General features: G+C 36.7%; 1 protein-coding gene across 1 annotated transcript; it reads right to left on the reverse strand.

The window, feature by feature from the left end:
• Positions 1–6438: 6438 nt before the first annotated feature.
• On the reverse strand, positions 6439–12405 carry drg1 (developmentally regulated GTP binding protein 1). Its single transcript, XM_065290463.2, has 9 exons — positions 12214–12405; positions 11907–12030; positions 11326–11501; positions 10893–10962; positions 10630–10799; positions 8238–8368; positions 7979–8146; positions 7421–7543; positions 6439–6802 (listed from the first exon to the last, which is right to left on the reverse strand). The coding sequence occupies exons 1-9, from the start codon at positions 12250–12252 to the stop codon at positions 6703–6705; spliced, it is 1101 nt and encodes a 366-aa protein (XP_065146535.1). The 5' UTR covers positions 12253–12405; the 3' UTR covers positions 6439–6702.
• Between the last annotated feature and the right edge of the window lie 4427 nt (positions 12406–16832).

A 16832-nucleotide genomic window follows, 5' to 3' on the forward strand; every position in this document is an offset into this window, starting at 1 on the left:
CATTTTTGAGTCCAGTGTCATCGTATACATAGCTGATTGAAGCTGTTTTGTTTTTTGGTACTTGATGGTGACAGCTCATCCTAGTGATGTAGTGCCGAGACTGGTCTCTGCTTTCTCGGACTCGTCTCGGACCACAGTGGGAGGAGAAAGACTCATAATTTCAGACCGAGTCCTCGAGACCAACGCATTTTAACAACAATAATAATGAAATGAAATGTTGACGGGCATTAATAAAAAAATGACATCCCATGGTGCAATACTGACATAAATAAATAAAGCTACAGCCATCAGAGCCGTTTATTTAAATAGGCAGAAGATGATAGCCTGGTCTAACCAGACTCTCGTACATTCATTTCATTTGTACAGAGAGTCTGGCCACGCTCCATTGCAAAGCGTTACTTCCGTTAAGGAGGGTCCTCTGTTGAAGTTTAAAACTATTGGATCTGCGCAGAGTCACTCAGGATCTGCCATACGCAGTTGCTAACGTGTAGTCGTGACGTATATCATGCGCCGAAACCGGACGGAAACAACAAGTACGAATAATCAGACCAACAAAACTTAGCAAACCTGGTTCTTGCTCCGGCTTTAACTTCTGTATATTCGGCAGCTTTGCAACAACGGACCAAATAGCTTTTCTCACGTCTTTCTCCACTGCCATTACTGAACTACAACTCAAACTGACGCACGACCTCAACGTCATCATTTTTAGCCACCCCCCTCTGTTCGCTGATTGGACCTGCAGATTTTTGCAGGAGAAAACGAAACTCTCCAGAGCAATCCCAGACGTACTGCTGAAGCGAAATGAAAATTAAGCGGAAGCACATAGGAGGGCGGAGCCAGGATAAGAAAATGATGCATGTGGTAGGGATTTTTTTAATGATAGTAAAAGTATAGTCCATATTAAGACGTTAAGACTAAACAATTCCCAATCTAGCTTAGTCTGTAGGCCTAACTGTTTATTATTAACTGGGTGATATTAAATCATGATTATGAAAACTGACATGTTTTATGGTCTTGGTCTCGACTCAGACTTGCTTCCTCAAAGACTCGGTCTTGACTCTGACTCCACTGTATTTGAAAACCAACGGACTCGGTCTCAGCCCTTCAAAGACTCGGACTCTGCATAGGCAGTCTCGTCCCCATAACTAGCTTGTACCACACTTTGTATAGGTGAGCACTATGTATGCACTAATAGTTCATCAGAATAGTTAAAATCCTGTTAAAATGTTGAGATTATTTTTAGGATGGTAAAACTATCAATTTTATGGAAAGTCATGTGCAGCAATATTAATAAGTACAAAGTAATATTGGCTTTATTTTAATTCACGGTGCATTTTCATTGGCTGAGAACTTCCACTGATGGACTGCATTTCTAAAACTGAACTTATTTGATCAGCCACATAATGGTTGCTATGCATCTTCCTGAATGATCCATGAATCAGCAACCGTCTGCTGAGGTATTCAAAGCTTCATAAAGTGCTATAAACACTTATAAAGTGTGGACCGGTGCCTTGGAGAGATGATGAATTTATTAAAACAATAGTCATACACGGTACAGAATCAAAATGGTGTTCATTACTCTTGACCTGTACTGTACTGCTCAACTCAAGTGAACTGAATCAGATGTTTTATATATGGAGAAACATATTGGGGAGGGGGGGCGAGGACTGGAGTTAAGAACCACTGCTCTTGACTATTGCAACCTAATATATTAACATTTATATTTAAAAAAACAACATTTTCCTTTGGTTCAAACTCATGACCTTTTGTGCTGTGTGTTTACCACTGAGCTACAAAGGAACACACATGATCGATCATGGTGATGCAGAGTGGTGTATTTTTCTAGTGGGTTTGAATAAAAGTGGCACTCTGCGGTAAACTGCGCCCATGACCTCTCCGACTGCATCTGAGATTACATTTACTCAAGACCTTTGGTCTTGTAACCATGATATTTATGTTTTAGCTGTCAAAATGTGGCTGCTGTGGATGATTTATCTTAATCCATTTCATAGGTTGAAACAGGGACCTTATTTTTAAGCCATACTTTTGAGAATGTAACTGGGACTGGGTATTACAATGTTGAGAGAAGGTCAAGAACAAATATTACAAATGAAAGAATCTACTGTTGAAAATCCCACTAATCTAAATATGAAGTTCCCCTTAATGATTATGTCCCTTCATACTTTTTTACTTGAATAGATGATAAGATTGCCAAGATTTGACCTTTGTTGAAGATTGCAACAGTGTGAAAACCATTTCACTATTTAAACACAATTTTTTCAAGCGACAGAGATCATGTTAGCAAAATGATGTCTTGAACAAAGCAAACAACACAAGGGTCTTGGTCTTTTATTCGTTAAAATTGCTTCGGGACAACAGAGGCACACTGCGACAGGCTGATGCATAAGGTTTCGTTGTTTGGAACCAAAATACATCAAAAAGAAACTGAAAGATAAGAAACTGCAACAGAAGAAAATGCACACAAGTCTCCAAAGTGCTTGGCACAACCATGGACAGAAAGGAAACTGCATGGTTAGATCAAGCACAATGGTGTCCTGGGCAAAGAATCATGTCAAGAAAAAAATTCTGAATCGTGAAGATAAAATCATGCAGAAATAAATGTATGTCGTCTGGAAACAGCTCAAGGCTCCAGGTCTTCTTGAGGTAGAAGCCATATCAACAGGTAAAGTCGATTCAAAAAGACTATCGAACGACTGGTGTCCACTTCTACAATCTTTCGACACTGTAAGTATTCGCTTCAGAATTGTATTCAGGTTCTCCAAAATGGGAAATTGGAAAAAATCGGCATCACAGAGGTCTTTGCAGGTGACGCCCTGAGAGCGTCTGTGTCTCGCGCAGTTGGGGGATAAGGTGTTTGTGATAGACTGCGACTAAAGATGTCTGCAAAATTAAAAAAAGAGAAGAGATTAATCATAGGTCGCCTTCTTACTGCAGAGATACGTGGGCACCGCCCTTTCTGCGCAAAACTGCGTCAAACCCCACCCCTTTCAAAAATCGATCGTACGCCACCCTACTATACGTATATGATAACCAATCGACAAGGCTCCAAAATTTCTGTAAAATAACGAAATAAAAGTTCAATGTAGTTCAGAGCGTGGTAATACATAAGTGGTTCTGGTAATCAAATAAGTTTATCCTTAAATTTTCAAAAAATCTATACAAATAGAGTTTGTTTGAGCAATGCTTGTCTTGTTAAGGCGCATCTATAGGTCTTCAGCAGATTTACCAAAGGTTTGCCCAAATAGACTAAAAAGACTCGAGACGGCTGACTTGACGGTATTAGCTTAATTTTGGAGTTTTTGGATTGTTACATTTTCCCACTAATTCTAATAGAGAAAACACTAATTCTGAACTTACAATAAAATCTATTGTGGTAACGGTCTCCAAGCATCTTCAATAAACCTGCCTCAGAATCTGCCCATCCATCTGGGAGGTAATCTCGTTACCCTCTTACTTGCCATGTCCCATGGGGCATTTTAGCAGGAATGGGAAAAATGGGTGCGCTAATCAACTCTAAAGGTCAAACAACTGAACTACTTAGCATGATGAAATGGAAGAGAACAAACATTGAGGATGATGGTTTAAGACGTTAGAATGCATGGTACCAGACAGACAAAGATGAGATATGAAGTTGAAGAGGGTTTGGATTGAAAAATGGACTGGCACATCTACGCCTAAGTTCTACTATTGTTTCGAGGTACGTTTGCCATTCCACCGAACCTTTTAGGTCTATCCTACAAGACTTGCGCAACAAATTTAGGTCTTAATCAATTGGTTGTTGCGCATTTTGGACTGCATCATGCTCCGTATTAAAAATTCTGAGATTTTAAAAGCTGTCTCACCAAGAAAACTCAAATTGAGCCAAGAAATTCTTAGATTTTAAAGAAGCTGTTTCTACGAATGATCAAAAGCATGAAGAAAAGAAGAAAAGTTAGATATTCAACAGTTGAGCGCATTTGGTGTTCTCACCTCAATGTCTTGCTGAGAACCATCCAACAGGTCACCATAGAGATGGGTGCCCTCAAAGACAATCTTTGCCCGATGCTTCTTGCTCTCGCCCCGTTGGCGACTAAGACCGCTTGAGGACGAAAAGGAGCTGCTGCTCCGAGCTGGTCGTCTGAACTGGACTTGTTAGTCGGACTGAAGGCAAACTGTCCAGGATGTCTCTCCTCCAACACCCCCATACTCCGCCCCTCCCTCCGCCTCACGAGGGGGGGTCATACAATATCACCCAGGATAGGTGGGTTACTGACGAGAAGTTGGGTGGTGTGGGCCAGGATACTTGTCATTGGGAAGGGGTTGAGGGCCCAGTTCCGCAATTCATAAATATTAATACCGAGTCCTCCCTTTTGGGAGGGGGGGTAAATTCTTTAATTTTGTTAGAGGGGGAAGCGCTTTATTCACTTAATGGCTTTTATTAGTGCTCGGACTTCAACTCTTTCATTAGCTAAAGTGCTGCTATAATTTACAGGGAAAAGTGCAGCAGGGGATGATGGTGGGGGAAGGGCGGAGCTTGTTGGGCGACTACCGCTACTCTGCCATTGGCATATGTCCCTATATCGTCTGAATAAATACGCTCCGAGCAGCGGCTGAATTTGCCTCCATTTCATTCCAATGAACCCAATAACCCCGACATCTATAGTACATTTTTAGTTTTATGCTGAGGCCACACTTTACATTTCCATTGGTGACTTTAAAACATCTTTACATTATGCTTTACTTTAAAAAAAAGTTAATTATCTTAAACTATCCACAAAATGTTTTTTTTAAAACAGGGCCACTGGTTTGAGGTTTTGCAATTAGTTTTATGAATGTGAGACGTAGGAACTGGATAACCTTGAAAGAAGAATGGCAAGAAAATGTCCAATGCGTCGGCTGTTCTGAGGGTTGTGGAAAGGTTTATCTGTAAGCACGGCTTTCTATCAAATTTATTTAGGGAAGACTTAGCTTCACCACTATCAATTAACTAAGAATTTGCACATTGAAATAATGCGGATATCTTGTAAATATTTTCTGTCACAAGAAGAGCTTTAATGTAAGGTTTCCACACCTTTTGATCAATGAATTTTCCTTTACTTTTCTGATTACTTAAAAAAGATAAAAAAAACATAAATCAATTACATTCTCTTACCTCAATTTCAACACACAATATTTATATCAGGGCACAAAAATGTTTAACACTTTAAAATAAGATGGTACGTTGTACATAACAGTTTTTACCATTAAAAATACTATTATTTAACAATAACCAATAGTTGGGCAGCATATTTATTTATATATTATTAATGTTAGAAAACTTTTGCATTAATTTATTATGAATTAATATTGAATGGTAGTAAATGTATAAATGAACATTAACTAAGCTTAATTTATTCTAGTTTATTATACAATGCTTTAATTTATATACAAATTGTAATATATAGATAATAAATATATATAAATAAATTGTAATAAGGGAGACAGTATATCTGGAAAAGAAAAAAGGTATTAATACAAAAAAAATGTTTGTATTAATAGTTGTATGCATTTGGATAATATTATTTATTTTTCATTCTGTAAATTAATTACATCTCTCAAATTCCAATAAAATAATGTTTATTTGCATAAAATGAGAACTGGTTGGAATGAAAATTGGTCAAAATAACGAAAGATTTCTCAAGTACTGCAAAGAAAACGAATTTACATTCATTTTTATACCACAATACATATGTTTTGCATTTGAGTTTATAAATTGATTTGATTTAATAACTGTAAAAATTGTATCACAGCTTTGTGTCTTGGCATGCTCTCTATCGCTCACATTGCTGTTGGGTGACTTATTTCTACTTCTTTTTTGAAAATTAAACATTTTAACATTTATTGTATTTTATTTATGTAAATATTTATTGTATTTTACCATTTATATGAATATATATTTTTTAAAAATTGTAATTTACATAACCATATTCAAATATATAACACACACATTTACTAGACATATTTTTATTCATGTCAAGCCTAATTTTCAGATTTTTTACTATTGCAAACCCTGAATGCTATGAAATACAAAATGAAGCACTGCCAAATTCATATCGGTGCAAAACCAAGACGCAAGAAAAAAGGCTTTTTGGCTGATTAACCTTCGAGTGAGCTTGCACCCGTCACGCATAATGTCAAATGTCCCTAGTGAGTGGGGCAGTTTAAGGGCATCAGTGGCTTTGAACGGGTGTGTATTATTCCTCATCCATTTCATCCACTAAGTGGCCTGGTTATCCCAGTGATTGATTATCAGAGAGGGGGAGGGTGTTATATGCAGCCACGAGACTACTCGAGTACCCATACGGACCCTAGACATCTCAATAATTCCTTGTCAACCACTAAACATCCCGAAAATTCAACAGTACGACTTCTATACGCTCAAATGAACGACGTCATATATCAGTCTCACATATTGACGTTTATTGATTTTCATTCCAGAGTTTTATTTAACACTTTCATACACTTTGATAACAACACCTGCATTCAAATATCTGATGGTAATCCAAAATGAGTCAGATTAACAATGTGTCCATTTCCAGGTCCGTGTCCTAAAATGAAAGCTGAAAGACAGGAAAGGTGCCGTGGGAACCTTCGGGGGATTTGGAAATGTCTTATAACTTCTTCTTCGATGTGTAATGATCATGCAAAACACCAGAGTCTTTTTTATTTCTTCACCAGCTGAATCACATCCTCGTCTTCCATCACGTGATCTTTGCCGACTTTCTGCGGGTTGTGCTTTACAGACGACCCCCACACCAACGCACTGCGGAGAAAGGAAATCGATGCCGTTAGGAATGTTTTAACACAGCAGGTTTAAGCTTCTTACACACGGTTTTAAAACGTTATGCATTTATAAATTAAAATTCGATTTTTTAAATAAAAAGGATCCCCTTTTTTAGATTCACTGTTGTGGTTTAGTTCTCACTTCTTTCTGTGTGTATTCAATTACTATGCAAATTAAGATTTGGAAATTGTGGGGTCGAATTTTGAAAAATAAACATAAAAAGATGCTACTTCAAAAAAATGATATAATTAAAGCAACTAATTATTATCAATTCCAAAAAATAAACACATACAGCTTTTTGTCCTCACAGCTCACAATGGAAAACTTTAGGAACAAGATATTACCAATAAAAGTAACACGCTGTACTAACCTTGAACAAAATAAAGATAACTTGTACTGTAGTGACATCAGAACAACTTACTCCCGAGAATTTAAATCAGATACGTTGTGCATAATTCTTAGTCACTGAATCTCAATACAAAGTAATGACGTACAACATTTGAGACATACATAATCATACTTGCACTGAAGGTTGCATTAAAGCCAAATGAGGCATTGCAATGTTATCAGTGGATCGGGTATGAAGTCATCACTTACTATTTGAATTCTTTGATTAGATTTTTATGGATCTTTAAGCAGAAGTCCTCAACAGCTGTCTTTCCATCTGGCAGTACTACAGGGGATGTGTAATCAGGAAGCTGTCCTTTTGGTTTCGTGTAGCTGTGAAATATGAATCAATATTACAATACATTCGACTGTGGGCTGTCGATATTTGTTAACGTCAATAGCACTAGACGTAAGATTGGATTCTCGTTACTATAATGTACTGGATTTCGTTATTACAGTAAATTAGCACATTGATTTTTAAGTAGTTTAATAAAATGCAACCATATACAACCATAATGAATAACCCATAATAAATACACGAAACAGCTTAACTGTGCTGAAAACATCTGAGGTCCTAAATTCAAAATATGAGGTTGGGAGCATTAAAATGTAATTTCAAACCTGGCCTTACTCAGTCAATTTTAAAGATATCAAATTTATATTTTCATAGAATGTTTTTTACATTATGTAAGATGATTTTATGCAGAAAACATAATGCTTTAAACAGCATTGTTATACACTGCTTTAGCATTAAAGTGTTTAACTCACATGCGCACTAGATGCAGGTAGTCCCAGATCCTCTCGAGCAGATCATCGAAGTTCCAGCGGTGATGTGCTGAGATTGGCACGCAGTGAGGGATTTTGTAGATAACGTCCAGCTCCTCGATGGAAATCTGGTCGATTTTGTTTAACACGTAAATGCAGGGGATGTAAACCCTGTGGAAGACAATAAGAAACTGCATTCAATCCAAAACTAACTTCAATGTTTGAGTGATTTAGGTGATGGTTAAATTCAATACAGTCCTACCGGTTTCCCTCCACCACATCAATGAGATCGTCTGCGGTGCAGTCGCCTCGCAGAGTTATATCAGCGTTGTGAATCTTGTACTCAGAGAGGATGCTCTTCACCGTCTCCAAGTCCAGTTCACTTTGGGCGCACTAGGAAAGAGAAGCGTGATGGAAATGGTTATTGCAACTGTTTTACTTTAAGACAGAAAATTAGAAATTAAAGGAAAAATCTTCATGCTGTCCTGACAACAAATTGGCATGAATGGTGCCATCTGGTGTACATTACATTACAGAAACATAACATTTCTATATGTTTTACACACACAACTTAAAATTACTTAATAGTATGGCATATAAGTGACTCTTTTTCTCATGACCGCATTCTGTTTTTATCATTTCTGGGGCTTATACTGGTATTGTTTGAAAAAGAGCTGCTTGGAGATTCAACAAACTGGGGTTTGCAAACCCCTGGTGGTTCGTGGGGGAATTGCAGTGGGTTCTTGAGTTGATGAAAAGCAATTTATTTATTACAAACAAATCCTATAGTGTAAAAAAATGAAAGAATTCTGGTACTTACACAATCTAATCTGCATGTCACAGCATTACAATATATCAGAAAAATGGACAGATGTGTTACATAAAACTACCAGTTGAAGGTCCAGTAACAGGTAATAACTATGTATTTATGTAAAATACTACTGATATAAACTATAAAACGGATGAAAAGTAATAAAAAATGTTTAAAAAGGCACAATGAAAGTGACACCTTTTATTTCTTGTGGCATTTTTTTTAACAAAATATTCCAAATTCCGTTTTTATGAAATTATGGGCCCTCATAATTTTTAATCAAAAACGCTAATCCTCCTCCCCTTTCTCGAAACGATCTCTTTTTACTTCTGGTCATGGGGAATGGCAAGAGGGCGGGGCCGGGTAAAGATCGAGCGAATGGAAATTAGCAACATGACCCAACTTCCAACAATCCCATTAATAGGCTTTATGCCCAGCTGCACTACTTCCTGAACTTCAGCCAGCTCCTTGTTTCCTGTCTGCCATTATTGGACAAACTGATTCATCTAGGTGTGTCTGATTATTGTTGTTGTGACTACTGAGGTCAGGCACACCTGGATTAATCAGTTTGTCCATTAATGGCAGACAGGAAACAAGGAGCTGGCTGAAGTTCAGGAAGTAGTGCAGCTGGGCATAAAGCCTATTCTTGATGGAAAAAAAGCCTATTCTTTTATGTGCCACCCTACTTTTTTCTCATTTCAGAAGCGTCATATACGTCACGACGGGAGAAATAAGATAATCACTACTTCTGTTGCTTTGACATTAAGGTTAAACATGCAAATGTGCCATTACATTTTTGAAATATTAACCTAAAATTTCAGGGGGCACTTTAAGTAAATAATTTGGGTCAAGGGGCCGAACGGCTGGCAAAAAAGTGTGAAAATCCCTGTCTTATGTGGCTGTTACTTTTCCTCTTGTGAAAAGTTATTCCAAAAGTCATGATGAAGCATGGCGCACTAACATTATCTTGAATTGAAGGAGATGCAGGCATTGGCCTTTTAAATCTTACTCCGCCAGGGTTTTTTAAAATAGTATTCCTTTCTTGAATGACCTGAAACCACCTCATGCAAGCATAAAAACGTAGAGAAATATGGTAGTTGCGGCCGATACCACAAAAAATTCTGGCATTGGAATCAGAGAGTACTTGAACCTGCGTACCGATCCGATACCATTTTTCTTAAACTAGACCTAGTTGTGCCCGTTATAGCTAACGCTTCAAAGCGGAACTCATTTTTTTCTTTGCTGCTCTGAATGCAAACACCAGGGATCATATTTATGAAGCAATTTCACACGCAAAGGTGGTGATCAATAAAAATCTTAAGCCTTAATATTTTTTAGAGTATGCCATTTTTGGCTTCTGTGCGTACACAGATTTTTAGTAAGGATTCTACGCACAATTTTATAAATGAGACCCCAGGAATTTGCCACAAGCAACCACTGTTTAGAGCAGCAAAGAAGTAATGGAAACGTTCTAGCCGTATGTCTGCTGTTTGGCAGTTTTTCAGACTAGTAAAATGCCGACATGTCTCTCATGCCATGCTGCAATTTCGATGGGTGACACAAATATTAGTAACTTTAAACATGTAACTTAATATAGCACACAATGGTTAAGTCTCTTATTTCATTTCACTACTTTGTGGCAACACCTTTTTTAAAACTGAAATGCCTTTTATTTTGTCCTATTTTGTTTTTTATACAGGCACATTCGTATGATATTGACATTTTTTCTAATTTGCAATATCAATTTGCACAACTTAATGGGTAATGCAACTAGTTTTGAACAATGTGTGCAAGTGACTTCTTTTTTAGTGAACTGGCCCTTTAAATACACACGAGTTCTTACAGTGGCAGTAAAGTTGATTCCACCCTTGTCTTTCTTTTTGAAGCCGATATTTGGTGGTTTCTTGTTGAGGCGGATGCCAAAACCTTCCAGCTCATGCTCGATAAGTTTCTTGTGCCCAAGAGGCTTCAAAACGTCCAAGACAATCAGGATGAGATTACAAGTGCGGGCAACTGTTGGCAAGATGAGAGGAACACTGAGATCAGAGAAAAGATGTGACTGGAATACAACGTGTGCAGGTGATGAGACTGCGTGACTCAAATTACCAGCAATCACTTGACGTCCTCGGCCCTTGCCATCTTTGGCTCCCTCAATGATACCTGGGAGATCCAGAAGCTAAAAAAAAAAAAGAGTTTTAAGAGCTCTTACATTTATGAAATTTTACTGCTGACTGCTATAAAATTGCAACCATTTGATAGTTTGTTGTACATTATTAAAGCACAGAGTTTTAGATTTATTAGTCTGACAACTACAATGATCCACTTGAACAGGAAACTGGAAAACACCTATAATAAATATGCGTCTACAGTTGACTAAAATTGATATACATTATGCCTTTATCTAAAGCGACTTAAAAGTGAATTCAATCTATACATTATTTTTCACTATGCGTGTTCGAACTTATGGCCCATGACACAATGCTCTACCAACTGATCTACAACTTAAGATGGCTTGTGGTGTAAATGCAAGAACTTGTACCTGGATTTTGGCTCCTTTATATCGAATGACACCGGGTACAGTTGTCAGCGTGGTGAATTCATAGGCGGCTACCTCAGAATAAACCCCAGCCAAGTTACTCAGAAGAGTTGACTTGCCGACTGAAGGGAAACCGACAAAACCTATTCGGGCATCACCAGTTTTTGCCACATCAAAACCTGTAATAAAAATAGCAGCGATCCATCACTTGCCAACACCCTGCAATTCATTTAATATAGATATGCATTTGAAAGGTACGGTATTATCAGCAATAGAGATGAACTGAAAGGATTTTTTTGGCCGGTCCTGACATTTGTCAACAATAAACCAATCAAACAAAAAACAATGCAGCTTTTTTATTCCCTGTTACTTTCCAAGCAATTTAAAGTGTCAAGATCAGTTGAAATTTTGCTTAGTTAGTATACAAAAACTGGATCTCACAGTGTTCAAGTCAACTAAGTACCTAAATCATTTGTTTAGTCGATTTTATAGCATATGGAGTTACCCAGTGTGCTTTATTGCTCTTTTATATTTTCCTTAAGTGACCCAAGATGTCATGCACGTGATGTTATCAATGTACAAACCCTCTCCAGCGCCTCCTCCACTGCCTCCTTTAGGAGTGATGAGCTCTCTCTTCAGTTTAGCTAATCTTGCCTTCAACAGACCCAGATGATGAGCTGTGGCCTTGTTCTTTTGAGTACGAGCCATCTGCAACACGTAACAAAACAGCACGTTTGCAATGAAGGATTAAGACGACAACAATAAACATGGACGATTTTACTAATTTAATTGTTTAATGAATATTAAGTTCATCAGTTTAACAGGATTCACTTTGGCGCTAATATGCTAATGCTCCAAGTTACTTCATACTGTCTCTCTCTGACAACTCACCTCGTTCTCGATTTCTGCGATTTTGGCGAGTAAACTCATTTTGGCGTTGGTCGTTTCAAGCTCGTCTCTTTAAAATGAAAACAAAGTTGATAAAGTTTTATTTAGTTATATAATCAATTCTGAAGCTTGTGTGTTCGCCGTAAGCACGCCGCTGTCATGCTTTCCCATTCACGCTGCGTTCTCGCGATGTTTTGATGTCCTCGTCTCGCGATGTTTTGACGTGCTCTGCTCATACCTGACAAAAGGACGCCGCTCACTGGTGAGGAGTAAATATTCAGCGTGTTACTGGTCGTTTACTCCTAAAAGTATTATAAGTTAAAATGTCCAATTTCTCTGGGATTTCTCACATTAAAAAATTCAGCACTATACGTAAGTATCTACTATTGTAAACTGTGGGAAAATTCCTACATACTATCGTGTTTTTAAACTAGCATTTACTAGCTTATCAATCTTCTGTGAGCAGGGTGTTAAAATTTTTATATTATACCTTTTTTATATATATAAATAGATATTGGTTATCTCCAAAGCTCAACTTAATCTGTGATAATTTATATAAGTGCAAAAATGCTAGAATATGCACTACCAAAAAAATGTATGTCTTAATTTAGTATTTTTGTCTTGTTTTCAAGTATAAATATATAAAGAGATATAAAATTCAAGATATATTTACTTAAAGGTGCAGTGTGTAATTTTTAGAAGGATCTCTTGAAAGAAATGCAAAATAATATACAAAACTATATTATCAGTGGTGTATAAAGACCTTTTATAATAAACCGTTATGTTTTTATAACCTTAGAATGAGACGTTTTTATCTACATACAGCGAGGGTCCCCTTACAGCGAGGTCGCCATTTTTTGCCACCATGTTTCTACAGAAGCCCTTAATGGACAAACTTTTTTACTAAGTTGTCTCCGACAATGAAATGTTTGTCCGCTAGTGGCTATCGTAGCTTCTTTATGTGTTTTAAAAGCGAAGGTTGGGCAGTGTGCTGAGCCGCTGGTTGCAATTTGCAACTTCACCACTAGATGCCGCTAAAATTTACACACTGCACCTTTAAGAATCAACCTAACATAAGAGATTAGGTAATGCTTAAAAAAAATAAGAACATCAATTGAGTTTAGGCCTAAACAGGTAAAATATCTGAAAATGTTTAATTTGTCTTACTTGCAGACATTTTTACTTGTTTTGGGTCATTCTACGGAAATGTCATTTTTTCCTGTACCTAGCCTTTAAAGAAATATTACACTTGAAACACCCTTTAGGGTTACAATTTTTTATATTTTAAAATGAAACAATATGTTATTTTAACAATTACAACACCTTGAGCCATCAATAGCAATATTTGATTTTTATTAATTAATTTGAATTCCAAGCACCACAGAAGTACTCGTCCCCACAGTCATGCACAAATGGGAAATGCTTTATTTTGAGATAAAAACAGTGTTTTCTTCCATTTAAAATACAATAATGTGTCCATAACTATCAAATATATGATGTAGACTACATTAAAAAACAAAATGCTAAATAAATATTATAAAATATATAATGAAAGTAGTGGTCCCCTGGAGTTGTGTCACTGGTGATACCGTTTAACTAAAAAACCTCTTATTATTAAATAAAAATCCCACTGATGACATCCATTGACTTCCTTCTTTCAATTTCTTGGAGATCTATGAAGAGACGCCCATATGTCCACTGTCTCTTTTCAGTTATCAGAAATCTTCTCATTTATCTCATGATTTCATATGAAGCTTTTAGTTTAAATCACTGGTATGACCCCCTTTATTGTTAGTTTTCATGAAAATTGTCACTGGTAAAGATCAGTAACATCAGTGACTGGTGATTTATTGTGTCACTTGTGTTGTGTAAATAAAATGTATCACATGGGACATGATCATATTTTTAAATTCATTGAATTCTGCTACACTTAAGAATTAAGCTTTACAGCTGAAAAAATACAAATAATATTTCATAAACACCTTTAATATTGCTACAGAAGTAAGGTAACACCAGTGACAAAAAACATGGTGTATGCAGTCTTTAAGTACATGCATGCACACAAAAAAATAAAAAATCATTAAGCTGTCATTTATGTGTACTTATATAAAGTCGAAGAGTAATCTAATAATGTGGTCTAAGTTTAAATTTTAGAAAAAGAAATACATTTTAAGACATCTTGCCATACCAAAAGTGGACGTTTCTGTAGAATGACCCTTTTACGTTTAAACTCATTTAATTTTCTTTATGTCATCATTTTCTCAACCTCTTCTCGTTCTAAAAAACCTGTATGATTTTTTTTTATAACCACATAAGCAGATATTATAGAAGTCAATGGTTACAATCCTAACAGTTAACTTAACTCAAACCATTTAAGTAAACCGGTTGCATTAGACCATTTAAGTTTTAAAACACATACATTTAAGTACTGTGAACTTGAGTCATGTGCAATTATGCACTTATATTTAAGTAGTGTGAACTTAAATATAAGTGCATAACTGCATATGACTCAATTTGTTCAAGTACTCAAATGTTTTAAAACAAATGCAACCGGTTTACTTAAATGGTTTGAGTTGAGTTAACTTTTAGGTTTTACAGTGTACAATAATTTATCAAAATATCTTCTTTTGTGTTCATCAGATAAAATAAATTCATAGAGGATTAGAACAACACAGGGATTAGAAATTTGAGATGAGATTTTTGAGTGAACTATCCCTTTAATATCCTGGGTCATATTGCTTATCGAATAGTAAATGAATGTATATCTCAATTTAATAATTTTTGTATATTTAATAGCACAAATGTGGTTAGTTGGTCCTTTTTTTAAACCACCCTATATAGAATTTAGTTTATGTCATGATTTTCTACTTAGCATTGGACAATGTGTGTTTACTGCTGAGTACAAGATGTTTAGGTATGTTTTCCCCAAAGAGAAAGACCATACACATTCATTATATTTACGTTTGGTGCAGCTAGTGTTGCAGTGCTGCTTACAGTGTTCAGCCAATTCATCAAACTTGATCCACAGCATTCATCTATCTGACACAATAACGTTCACACAGTTACATCCATATATAGGTACATAAAACATCACTGCTTTGGGTTTTCTGTTAAATAGTTTCATTTTATTGTTTATATTCATTTTGCATACAATATAATCACTCCTAGACTCCTAGATGTTGGTGAAACTGCTGAATCCACCATCTTTTCTTTTCGTAAGTCTCTGTAACCCCCAAATGACATTACTGAGTATTCTAGGATGTGTTGCTGCTGTGTACCAGGATATGTACTGTAATGCACCATTTTATCTTTCAAATTCAAATCTATCAATAACATGCCATCTATAACCAATATTTACTGTCTGATGACAATAAACATCTTTTGCACACTTCGTTCAAGACCAATAACTAAAAAAACTGCTTTAGTTTGTGCTATGGTTTTGTTTAACCTTTTTAAAATACAGATTTTAAATTCACAGGTTGTTCAAGGTATGCCACTCTCAAGACACAATGCCGCTGTCCAGCTTCCTGCAAAGATCCTTCCCAAAAACAGCCACTGGAACTGTGAGTTTTCCGATGTTTTTCCCATTTTGAAAGGTTTGGTTCTTCGCCCCATCAAAAACACAGTTCTTAACAGCGCATCCTGCGCTTTTGGAGGTGTGCTTGTCCTTATTATTATTATACAAAAATAGGCATTTCCAAACATATACAAGATATTTGCTGCTTTTAAACAGATGTTGATACATCTATAAATAGCATTCGGTTGATCTCTTCTCATTTAGATTGCTTTAGCCTTGAGCACACAGTGGACGGTGAGAGTTTCCCCTCAGCTACCTTATAAAGATATGTCGGTTCCAACCAGAACTAATGGAGGGTTGGAAACTTACTGCGCAATAACAGCAGCAATCTAACATCTACATTAGAAGCACGGTCATTTCAATTGAGGTCTTGTTTTAATATCGCAAGGGAATTGAAATTGCTGCCTTCCCAGAGAGCAGACGATTCCAGGCCGGATCCGCACCGGAGCCTCTGACTTCGGCGCGGAACCGGCCCAGAGTTGTCTGCGGTCTTGGTTCGCTTGAACCTACACACTATCATTATCGTTGTACATTTTGGCCATTTTTTATGACTAAAGGTGCCATTTTATTGAAATGAGCAACAAAAATTCATATTATAGTCAGTAAGCATTGAAGTGCATTGATAAAAAGTGCAAGTATAGATTCAGATGCATTCATTTTCCAGAGTAAGTCGTTTGCAGTATCGTTTGTCCCTCAAAATAGTCACTTTTGGAGGGCTACAACAGAAGAACACTACAGCCGATGCCGTTTCTAACCTAAAAGATATATAGTGTCTTTACCTTTTTCGTGTGTAAATTCTCGCTATTTGGACAGGGAGGGTAGGCATTCTTCATCTGCCCCTGTCTTGGGTTCAGACATGCTTAAAGAATTATTAATGCCTGTTGATTCAAGAAACAGGTCAGATCTCATTCACATACGGAGACGGACGATTCGATAGGAAGCACTAGTCTGGCACTTTGTGCCAATTGAGGTCGCGTTACTTTCCTGAATAAGGACTTGCTCACCTGATAGCCCCATCTTGCAATCATTGCGTACTGAGTAGAGT

Source organism: Paramisgurnus dabryanus, chromosome 10 (assembly GCF_030506205.2).
Source record: "Paramisgurnus dabryanus chromosome 10, PD_genome_1.1, whole genome shotgun sequence".
NCBI lineage: Eukaryota > Metazoa > Chordata > Actinopteri > Cypriniformes > Cobitidae > Paramisgurnus > Paramisgurnus dabryanus.

What these genes read in the sequence shown, in the direction of transcription:
- drg1 (XM_065290463.2), bottom strand. Translation starts at nt 12,252, where the DNA reads ATGAGTTTACTCGCCAAAATCGCAGAAATCGAGAACGAG. An exon ending in TCGCAGAAATCGAGAACGAG is followed by an intron (nt 12,031 to 12,213) that starts GTGAGTTGTCAG and finishes TACGTGTTGCAG; the next exon opens with ATGGCTCGTACTCAAAAGAA. An exon ending in TGGAGGAGGCGCTGGAGAGG is followed by an intron (nt 11,502 to 11,906) that starts GTTTGTACATTG and finishes TTTTTATTACAG; the next exon opens with GTTTTGATGTGGCAAAAACT.